The 12,091-nt window shown below is 35.6% G+C and overlaps 1 protein-coding gene and 1 pseudogene across 5 annotated transcripts; both read left to right on the plus strand.

The window, feature by feature from the left end:
• Positions 1–680: 680 nt before the first annotated feature.
• LOC139839599 (probable serine/threonine-protein kinase SIS8) lies at positions 681–6,416 on the plus strand. Of its 5 annotated transcripts, none has more exons than XM_071829708.1 (13): positions 681–1,216; positions 1,948–2,385; positions 2,610–2,713; positions 2,789–3,792; positions 3,886–3,926; positions 4,073–4,141; positions 4,504–4,604; positions 4,970–5,048; positions 5,141–5,239; positions 5,347–5,418; positions 5,514–5,563; positions 5,670–5,846; positions 6,111–6,416. In XM_071829708.1, the coding sequence occupies exons 1-13, from the start codon at positions 755–757 to the stop codon at positions 6,202–6,204; spliced, it is 2,790 nt and encodes a 929-aa protein (XP_071685809.1). In that variant the 5' UTR covers positions 681–754; the 3' UTR covers positions 6,205–6,416. The 5 variants fall into 5 exon arrangements, with proteins under 5 accessions (XP_071685809.1, XP_071685810.1, XP_071685811.1 ...); XM_071829709.1 differs by having other exon boundaries at positions 5,350–5,418; XM_071829712.1 differs by having other exon boundaries at positions 1,028–1,216; positions 1,928–2,385.
• Positions 6,417–6,535: 119 nt separating this feature from the next.
• LOC139842539 (peptidyl-prolyl cis-trans isomerase FKBP17-2, chloroplastic-like) lies at positions 6,536–8,385 on the plus strand (annotated as a pseudogene).
• Positions 8,386–12,091: the final 3,706 nt, after the last annotated feature.

Consider the following 12,091-nt stretch of genomic DNA (forward strand, 5'->3'; position numbering starts at 1 on the left):
AGTGTTCCATATATTTAGTTGCAACATATTATGCTCGTTTGTCGTTTTAGTTGTAATTTTTAATTTTTTTTTCGTCTTATTCGTTTTTAAGTAAAACATGTTGCCTTCCAAAAAAATTATTTAGTGGTAGAAATAGAAAGTAGAAATGTAGTGCAAAAAGAAAAGAAAAAATAGAAAAAAAGAAAGACGTTCGTACATGTAAAACCCCAAGTGGGAACTGAAAGTGGGTCCACCAATACCACTTGTTGCTCTTACTTTGCTGTCTCTTCCATATCCTTTCCTATCCCTATTATTAATTATTAATATTATTAATTTCTCATCTTTCTATTTTTATTGGTCCATTTCTTCCTCAAAATCAAAATCAATTGTAATTTCATAAAAAGCTACACAATTTATGGATCAAACACAAGTCAATTACAGTATACTTACTTGTCTGATTGTTATTATCAGTTAATTTTTCGAGTATATGTATTTCATACGCATTCTTTGTGGTATTTATTGGGCTAAAAATTGGTAAAAATCTGTTCTTGACTGATTTAATTGTAGGTTTCATCATGGGGTTGTCTTTAAGTTTGTAAAAATTGATGCTTGGATTAAGAAAATGGAGACGTTTATGGCATTATTATGTGCTGATGCTGCTATTGCTGTTCTTATCTAGCATTGACTTTTTTTTTTTATATATATTTTTTAATTTGAGCTATTTCAATTTCAATTTTGATTAAATTAGAAAGAAATAGCTAGTTAGCTAGTAGAAATGAAGAATCTGTTAAAAAAACTACACATGATGCACACTACTAATAGTAATCAAACTTGGGACGTTGACTCTTCATCAGAAAAGTCAAAAGAAAGGTTGAATGATGTTTCATCATCTTCATCACCAGCATCTGGTATTACAGGATGGCTTAATTCGGCTACGAATCGTCCATCGCCACCTTATTCGAATGTGAAATTTGAAGATATTAAGAGTGAAGGGAGGTTTGATTCAATGAGTAGTAGTAGTACTAGTGATGCTACTATTAGGGTTCAGGCTGCACCTGATTCAGGGTCTATAAATTCACAAGTTGTAGAAGAACAAGAGGAGTATCATTTACAGTTGGCTTTAGAGTTAAGTGCAAAAGAGGATCCTGAAGCTGTTCAGATTGAAGCTGTTAAACAGATCAGTTTGGAGTCATGCCCTCCACAAAATACTCCGGCTCAAGTCGCGTATCGATATTGGGTAAGTTCAGTTCTCATTTTACTCCCTTTTAGTATCATTAAGATTCTTGTTGTTGTTGGTAGTGTGAACATATCGTCTATTCTAACTTAGGGTGCATTTGATTACCTCTTAATTGTTGAACCGTTCAGCATTCAATGTGTTCTTTTCTGACCTCTGAATGACATATGGTGTTGGTTAACCATGAACCAGACAGAGTTAAAATACTCTCTTAATCATTAAGCACCTAAATTTTGTATAATTTCCGCTTCAAGAACACTTATATAACAACTATAATGTTTATTATTCATGCAAAAGCTTAACAAGGCAATTTTACATCATTCACATTGTTTATTCAAAATGATTATCAAACGAGTTATTGTTATTCAAAACCAACTTCAGACCTTTGAATCATTCCGATTATAAATCATTCAACGCTTAATCATTCAGTTTTATCAAACACACCCATAATACGGCTCAATTTGTAAGAATACGTAATAGAGAATGTGGTTGTTATATAACTAGATTGTTTGTTTCATTTCATAATCCATTATCCACATGTATGTCTTTATCCTATCTCCATTGTAAAATGTGGTTGGCTATACCTCGTAAGGGCGTTGAAACCATAGCATGTATTACCCTAAACTCATATTTTATCTTAATATATCAAGTTGTGACATTTGTGGACATCATTTGGAAAATTTAATTTGGGTTCTAACGTTTCTCATGTCCTAGACACGTTCATAACTTCACAGAATTTCGGTGCTCTTAGTTATGACGATAAGGTCTTGGATGGATTCTATGATGTGTACGACACTTCAACGACCGTTTTGTCATCAAAGATGCCGTCCCTTTTGGATTTGCAAGCAACTCAAGTGTCCGATAATATCACTTGGGAAGCGATTGTGGTCAACAAGGCTGCAGATGCTAAGCTGCTACAACTCGAAAAAAGTGCATTGGACGTTACTATCAAGTCGACATCGGAATGTTTTACTTTTGTAGGTCAAGATATGGTGCAAAAACTTGCTATTTTAGTTTCTAATTACATGGGTGGACCCGTCGGGGATCCTGATAAGATGTTGCTGACATGGCAAAGTTTCATTTATAAACTGAAAACAACTCTGGGAAGCAATGTATTGCCTCTTGGCTCACTAAATGTTGGGATGGCACGTCATCGTGCGCTGCTTTTCAAGGTACTCTCTTTATCATTTTATAATTATTAGTTGTGGCAATTTCAACCCGTTTCCTTTTGCATGTGTGGGAAAAATCAGTTGAAAAAGAAAACAGGTTATAACGCATTAATCACGTAAACTGTGTTTGTGATGAATAGATTAGTATCAGTATTTCAATAATATAATTGCTGTAATCATAATCATGATTAAGGCCTAATATCTATCTAAAATTTTGAATTTTCTAGGTTTTGACTGATAGTGTTGGCATCCCTTGTCGCTTGGTGAAAGGAAAGCAATATACCGGTTCTATCGATGTCGCAATGAACATTATTAAGTTCAGTGATGGAAGGTTGTTCCCTTTTACCTCAACCATAATCTATTTTATATTGCTATTTATTATTAATTTCATTTATGTGAACGACAGGGAATACATTGTTGATCTGATGGCAGACCCCGGAACACTTATTCCGTCTGACACATCATCTCATGTAGATCATGATGAATCTTCCATGTCATCAAGTCCGCGGTCCCGAGATGACAATGCATCTCGTGTAGCTTCTTCTAGAAGCGGTCTTACTACTTCATCTGAAGAATGCTTAGACTTCGGGACCCACGATTCTACTAAAGAGAAATCTGATCAAGAACACAAGAAATTGTTACCCAAAATAACCAAGAATAGAAAAAAGAGGGAGAAGATAATAGGTGAAATACCAAAAAGGCCCTCCTTTAACAGCCATGCAAGATCACCTTCATGGACTGAAGGTGTAAGTTCCCCTGAAGTACGTAAAATGAAGGTAAAAGACGTTTCGCAATACATGATCGATGCTGCTAAAGAAAACCCTCAATTAGCACAAAAATTGCACGATGTATTACTCGAAAGTGGTGTTGTTGCTCCCGCAAACTTGTTTACCGAAGTTTACGATGATCAAAGCGTTAATTCTACTCTAAACAAAGAAAAAAACACTAATTGGGATGATAGGTCAATAACTACCGACGCCCATCCTCGATTCGTACCCATTTTGCCTACCCATAAGCATACGTCACCACAGTCTGATGCCAATCCAAATAGGACGAAAGTTCCGGCGGCCGCGGCTGCGGCAGCAGCTGCTGCGGTTGTTGCATCGTCTATGGTGGTTGCGGCAACTAAAACTACAAATGATCCAAACATACAACTACCGGTAGCGGCGGCTGCTGCTGCGGTGGTTGCAACCGGTTTGCCAGATGTCATTAATCTACTGGACTCTCCAACTACAAAGGGTGATGAGAGAGAATTTGATAATTTTCAAACGAGTGAGAATCGAGAAGGAGATCGAGTGTCCGATAGGTCTGCGGGTAACGATAGTATTAAATCTGAAGTTTCTCTTGAAGATGTGGCAGATTGTGAGATTGCATGGGAAGATATTACGTTGGGTGAGCGTATCGGATTGGGTATGGACGATATATTTTAAAATGTATTTGGTCTGATACTACTGTAATTGCTATACGTTAATATTCTTATTACTAGTTATCTCTTTTTTGCAGGATCATATGGGGAGGTTTATCGTGGTGATTGGCATGGAACTGTAAGTGAACTTTAAAAAAAAAAAAATATTGTAACGAAAGTTTGTTCATATTGATCAAGTGTTTTCTAATATGACTTTTGATAGCTTTTATGCATGCATTTATCTTCAATGTTATTTATCTTCGTTCCAATCATTTAAACTGTCAGGAAGTTGCTGTTAAGAAGTTCCTAGATCAAGAAATAACTGTTGAATCCCTCGAGGAATTCAAAAGTGAGGTATAATTTTTACTTATGAATAATTGGGTCGGATTGTGTTTACTCTCTAACAAGTGAATTTGACCGTATATTTGAATGGGTTGAATGTCAGAAGTCACCCAAAACGTAACTTCCTGAAGTTGCTAGTAACACTGTAATAGTATGGCTTTTTGTATCAAAATTTACACGAATGTTTGCCTGGCTGTTAAATTTCTTACCTGTTTTACCAGACCCAACCATTTTACCACCTCTAGTTCCAATGATGGACTATATTAATATTATTGCAATGTCATGTCACGTTCTTGTTTAGCAGAAAGATATATATTTGAATTGTATGTTATAGTAGTGGGTCACGTTTACCTTTTTGTTGTATGACTTTGAAGGTGGGTATCATGAAAAGAGTACGGCATCCGAATGTGGTGCTCTTCATGGGGGCCGTAACACGTGCTCCGCATCTCTCAATTGTCACCGAATTTCTGCCTAGGTATCTACCTCCTCTAACATATACAAGTATTCTCTGCACACCTATTTATCTTTGCTTTGAGGTACATGAAATGTATTGATACAATACAACTCGTTGCGAATTTAAAATGAAACCAACATTATTAAAGAATGATATTTGTTACTTCGAGGTAGTAGAAATTTATTTTTCTTTGTATTTTTCATTTTGTGATGCAATCAACCCTTTGGTTACTTGGGGTGTAACGCTCAAAGAATTTTTAGCCAATCCTAAGATGCCAATCTAATCACCTTTATTTACATAATTTTATTAACTTTGTGTAGTTGTGCATAAACTGTCATTATCCTTCATACCTTCCTGATTTTTTTTTTTTTTTTTTTCTTGTGCAGAGGTAGTTTGTATAGATTGATCCACCGGCCCAACAATCAACTTGATATCAGACGGCGTTTGAGGATAGCTCTTGATGCTGTATGACATTTTCTATAATAATCTTTGATTTGGCTTTTGTTTTCAAACCTTTATTTATATTTACTGTGTATCTTCTAAAACTTAACTTTCAGGCACGTGGTATGAATTATCTACACAACTGCACACCAGTTATTGTTCACCGTGATTTGAAGTCCCCAAATCTCCTAGTCGATAAAAATTGGGTTGTCAAGGTACAATACCCAATCTTGTAACCTAGCAATATTGCATATCATATTACAATATTTATAATTTATAATTTTATAATTATTTTTATTTAATTTATTCTGTCATCACTCAGCAGGTTTGTGATTTTGGGTTGTCAAGGATGAAGCACAGTACGTTCCTTTCATCCAGGTCTACCGCAGGGACGGTATGTGCGTATAATTTCAAAACCATACATGTCTAGTTATTGTACAGCTGGTGATTAGGCAAAACTATAAATTGTATTGACATTATGTATTTCAGGCCGAATGGATGGCTCCCGAGGTTTTACGAAATGAACCTTCAGATGAAAAGTTTGTCTCTTTTTACTCTCTTCTGTGAATAAATTAGTGAAATGCAACATTTTTAGTTTCAAGGTAAAAAATGTTGATTGAATCTTGATGATGGAATGCAATGCAGGTGTGATGTATACAGCTTTGGTGTAATTTTATGGGAGCTTTGTACATTGCAACAACCATGGGGTGGGATGAATCCGATGCAAGTTGTTGGTGCTGTTGGGTTTCAGCATCGTCGTCTTGAAGTTCCCGATGATGTGGACCCCGCCATTGCAGATATTATTACAAGATGTTGGCAAACGTGAGTACTCGATTCCTCAATCCAACTCGGCTCATCTTGTTTCAACCCGAACTTGTTTTGATCCGTAACCCAACCCGCCCATTGTTCCACTTGTAGCTAGACATGCATTTTGATGGTCAATGCATAGTTTGTTCTTTAAGACAGACAAGTACTGTGGCTGTTGTAACACACATGTTTTATGGTTGACTGCTTATGTTATTTTTCGTAGTGTAACTTGGGGCTACAAAAAGAGTTAATAATATTATTTGTTTCTATGTTGTACAGAGATCCAAGATTGCGGCCTACGTTTGCTGACATCATGGCTGCGTTGAAGCCTCTACAAAAGCCAATCACTAGTTCAAGAATCGCACGTGAGTAGACCTTTTGGACTTGCTAAATTGGCAAGCCAACATTTATGCCTCTGGATCAACTGTTAAAATAATTGTTGCTCCAAATTGGAATGATAGCTATTTTTTTTATTTTTATTTTTTTTTCTTTTTGCTTGCTTGTGTGACACTGCTTTGTAAATTATAGCAACCATTGTAAAATAGACTTTATTTCTAGCCAATATATGAATTGATGATTTAAACAGTACCATGTTCAGAAACTATTATCTGAGCCCTAAAAAACTTATCTCGAGTAGTAAGATAATGTAGGGACCATTAGTATACATATCGCACCAGAACACTTTAATGTGTATTCAGACTCAGATGGCAACTTTTTTTGGTTCTCCACCCTGTCACATCTGGTAGTAAGAACGCAACCGCCACAACCACCGCTGCTGCCACCACAACCGCCATGCCAGCCACCATTGCTTAGTAAGAGTTCGCCACCGCCATTGGTGGTTAGTTAAGATAAGGTACAACGAGGCGATAGGGGTACAAATGCTGATTCAACTGATTGGGTAGCTTCAAGTTTGACCAGAAGATTTGGTGTTGGTGATGGGCTGACTTGGGCGGGTTTCTTAGCGTTTGGTGCTGTTTCAGAAAAAGCAAAGACCTGTTTCGAAGTCAATCAACAAGAAGCTAATACAAGGTGCGTTCGTCATCCATCAAGAATTAGAAAAATCAGTTCTTGAAAATGGTACTTGAATGCATCAAACATGTGGCCACACAAATATTTTGTAAAAAAAGGACATGATTGAATACATATAACATCCTAACATACTCATAATCATATCATATCGTCAATTGAAGTAAAGAACAATGTTTGACGAGTAAACTGTTGGACTGATTTCAGAGTGTCGAGAAGGAAGAGGGAGTGATATTACCTAATGGCATAAGGTACAATCATCTCATACAATATGTGTTATACTGGACTAAGTTTTTCAAGCCGTGCGATCATATTATCAGAATTTCGCAGTTAAGTATGCTTGGACCAGCTAATCTAGTCTAACATATACTCTAATAATGCTATTCTTATTTTATGTACAGGAATAACATTTGTACAGTCCACAATACAAATAACATTATACATTAGGTAATGCCACTGAATTACACACTTGGCCTATATATAAAATACTTTTGACATATATATAAAATTCACTTTACATTTTCACCATTACTTACATTTCTATACAAAGTCTATGACTAAAGTAAAGAGTAAAAGTGACATTTGATTCTTAAAATTAGAAACCTTTGTACTATATCTAAAGTAAAGAGTAAAAGTGACATTTGACTCTTAAAAGTATAAATCTTTGTACTTGATCTAAACTGTATGCCATATACCAATAACTAAGATATTTATTCTGGGACGGTGGGGAACGGAGAGTATCTCTTGAATAAATTATTATTTATTATTTTAATTTCTCTAATAATTTATTAATATAATTTAATATCAAATATAACAAATAGGTTATTGGTCTAACAGTGATTTTTCGGTCATAAGGATTTTATGATGATTTTAGTTGTCTAGTAAAATGAAAATAAAGGTGAGCCTCTTAGATCAATGGAGGAACAAAATCACCATTGTTTTAAGTCTTTAAGGTTGGCCATATCACATATGTATATATTTGTAGTTATTGCTTTATTGTAATGTAGGTACTACGAATTGAGATTAGGTGGTGGTGCTACAGCAATAAAAGGGGATTAGTTGTTAGAGACATCAAAGGAAGAGTGCAAGGAGATGGTGTATTTGTTGATACTTTTGGTCGTGACAAAAAACCACTAGCTCTTGTGGTTGGATTAAGGCCTTATAGCAAGGGAATGTGTGTGGGGTCGAGATGGTTTTACGATCAATGAAAAAAGGTGGTATACGAAGAGTCATTGTTCCCCCTCAATTCGGATTTGGAGATGACTAGATGAGGGTGCAGATTTTGGTTCGGGTTTTCAGATTCCTTCCATTGCAACAATTGAGTACATTGTTGAGGTTGAAAAGGTTTCTATTGCACCATCATGATTTTTCATGTCAGTTTGCCACATTTGAAATTATGACAACCGTTTTAACTAGTAAAACTATTCGCGCTTCGACGCGGGGTTAGCATTTATCGGTTAACAGTCGGTTATTTCACGATTGGTTAACGTTTGAACGGTAATTGAAGTAAAAAAGAAAGTAAACTAAATTAAATAGATTATAATAAAGAAAGTGGGAAAAAGGTGAAATTTTTTTTTTATCAAATTACCCCCAAAATTGTGAATATTTACAAAGGCTTTCATCGTGAACAGTAAATCACATTTAGTGTTATGTTTAATTTTATTTGATTATTAAATACTTTATCATAATTGTTTTTCTCCGATATAAAGTAAATAAATTATCAAATTGTTTACAAATGGTGGGTTATTAATGGATGATCGAAGGGAAATTTCCCAAAAAACACTTTTTTTAAAGTTTTATTCCAAAATACATTTTTTTGAAAAAAAAATTGTCTATTTACACCATTAGGTCGACTACCCCTTTACCAGGTCGACCACCTTAAATTTCAATGTGATCGACCTTCGTTTATAACTGGCAAGGTCGACTACCATGTGTTATCGGTCGATTACTGTAGTCGACCCAAAAAAACACGGGCGACCTTAGTGTTGGTCGATTATACAAAAAGACAATGAAATAGCGAGTTCACACAATTCAAATTACAAGTTTAACAAAATTTCGCTCCACAAACCCTAGATACAATCAATTGCAGATAAACCATCAACCCTGCCATCAACCCTGATTCATTGCAGATTCAATCAATTGCAGATAAACCCTAAATCGATCGTCAGGCCAAGATGACAGATATTGAGGTAAAACCTAATTCGCGTTAGTGTATCTATATGTTAGTGTATCTGTATGTGTATATATTGTATATGTATGTATGGGTCCCTGTATGTATATGTATATGTGTGTATGGATGTATCTGTATGTGTGTATATGTCAGTATATGTATAGGTATATGTAACTGTATATGTATATGTATATGTATATGTATATGTATATGTATATGTATATGTATATGTATATGTATATGTATATGTATATGTATATGTATATGTATATAGGTTTATAGATATACATATCTCCCATTGTTTTTGCTAAAGTGTATAACTGTATGGTGATGGTGGTGGTGATGTTAGTAATAAATTAGATAAATTAGTTAGGGCAGAAGAGCACTTGCATACTCGACCATTCAAGGGGTCGAATGTGAACAAAATACACTATAGTCGACCACATCATTAGTCGACTATAGTTGAATTAAACTATAGTCGACCAGAATGAAGGTCGACTATAATGCATTTGTCCCTTTTTTATATCTGTATGTGTGTATATGTATGTATATGTATGTATATTAACATATATGTATAATGACATTTTCATTGTTTGATTACAGGTTTGGTTCGAGGCGAAGGTCACCATTCAAAGCAAGATGTCTTTTATTAGTGAGATTAAGAACAAACTCACTCCGGCTCAGACAAAGATTTTCAGAGAAACGTGTTTTGGTCATTGGTTAGATATAAAGTGTGATGACAATGATCCGGGATACATACATTGCTTATTAATGAATCAGATTGACCGTCCGAAAAAATTTCTAATCAACGGACGCGAAATATGTGAGGAGCCAGAAGAGCAATGGTTTCGAGTTACCCGAGATCATGTCATTAGGTGTAGTAGACGTGAGTTTTGCTTGGTTACCGGGATGCGGTTTGGTCCGGTTACATCTTTTGTAGATTGGATAGGTCAAGAGAGGTCTGATTTTGACAACTCGGTTTCATCTCGTATTTTTAGTAAACGAAATAGCGGTCCCCGTCATCTCTCAGAGTTTCACGACGCCTTTTTTAAAGATGAGTTGAAAGGAACTGACAAGGATAAGGTCATAGTCACCATTGCGTTGATAATTAACTTATGCTTCCTTGGCAAGCAGTTGCGGAATGGTGTAAACGATGATATGCTTCTTTTAATAGAGGACTTTGAAATGATGAACAAGTATCCGTGAGGTTCTTTTTTATGGACCAAACTTTACAATAGTTTGCATCACGTGTTAGTACCTTATAAAGAGAGGGCAGCAGATAAAACCCGGAAGGGGGTGATGACATACCATTTGAGCAGCTTCACTTGGGCGTTTAAGGTATTCATCTTTACTTATAAATGTTAAGCAATTAACATGTCTCATGTTTAATCAAATTTGTCTTTTGTTTGAAGATGTAGATATAGGAGGCATACAAACAGCGAATAGAAGCATACGCTTTCAAGCCGAAAAGTGATGGCATACCTCATGGAATCCACTGGAAACGAAAGAAGAAAGTCATGGGCTGGAATGAGTACGTTGAGTTGATGCAACACCCGGTGAGTATAATTATACCAAAAAGTTTATGTATATGTATATGTATATGTATGTGTATATGTATATGTATATGTATATGTATATGTATATGTATATGTATATGTATATGTATATGTATATGTATATGTATATGTATATGTATATGTATATGTATATGTATATGTATATGTATATGTATATGTATATGTATATGTATATCAGTACTGGAATGTGTATGTATATGTATATGTATATGTGTATGACAGGATGATATCCCTAACGAAGAACGACCTCTTAATCGTTTGAGGCCCACCAAGACAGAGGCTAAGTGTGAGTGGTGGGTTGCTAGTTTAAACTATTTCAAGAACTCCGATGCTAAAGTCCCGGTGAAGAAAGCTGATGATCCGAAGAAATTTGATGATGAGACGAAGAAGGAGTTGACGGATATGATTCAGAATTTGACAAAGAGATTAGATGATCAGGAAAAGAAACATGCCAAGGAGATTAAGGTGATGAGTGATCGGGTTGAGGCTGACATCCGTGTGACACGTGAGACACTAAAGATAGTGCAGGGTTTACATGTTTCTAGAGGCATCCATCAGACAAGTATTTTAAAACTCCATGCTATGGTCAAAAACCTTCAACAACAACAACAACAAGTACAGGTAATTTCTTATTATATAATTCATTTATTGTGCAAGTTGATAATTTATATAAGTATAAACTGTGACTAGTTGATAATTTGTGCAGTATGTTTTTGAGTAGGCGACCTTACAATGGGTCGACTATCACCACAATTTCCTATAGTCGACCATTAATTAGGTCGACTATATTAAATTTATACTATAGTCGACCATAGTCAAGGTCGACTATAGGCAATATTTCTGTTATTTTATTGTTGTGTGTTTCTGTGACAGGATGATGGTGGTTTCATTGGTGGATATGTGTTAGATGTAAAAGTTCAAACAACCAAGAAAGATATGTTTGATAATATGAAGGTTGCTTCACCGGTTTATGTGCGGAAGAGCAAAAGGGACCGTCGGGTTGCAAGGGCAAGGATGTCTCTTTACGTTACACCGTCACAGATGATCAAAAAGGCTGGTAAAAGAAAGCCCGACATACCAGAGAAAGAAATCTCGATAAAACAACAGAAGACGGGGAGACCGAGGGCTCCGGTAGTTGCTGATAATGTTATTCTTGAAATCGTTGACGATTTGATTCATGGATCTGGACTTATCTATCCTGGCCCTTCCACATTATACGATGATGAAAGGAATCTGGAAGGCCCTAAGACACCGGAAGAGATGATGACTCCACATTTCGAGTGCATTTTGGTATTTGTTCGGGGCCTATCCGACGGATTTATATTCATCACTGACGAGTTTTGGGAGCGGATCTACAATAAATTTGAAGGCGGATACCTAGATAACTTTGTAAGTGTTTTATAAACTTATTATTAATATCGTAAATTTAACTTCGCAAACATGAGATTGACTAAGTGTTTGTTAATTGCAGAATATTAATGGTTGGG

The sequence above is a fragment of the Rutidosis leptorrhynchoides genome, chromosome 4, assembly GCF_046630445.1.
Source record: "Rutidosis leptorrhynchoides isolate AG116_Rl617_1_P2 chromosome 4, CSIRO_AGI_Rlap_v1, whole genome shotgun sequence".
Lineage (NCBI taxonomy): Eukaryota > Viridiplantae > Streptophyta > Magnoliopsida > Asterales > Asteraceae > Rutidosis > Rutidosis leptorrhynchoides.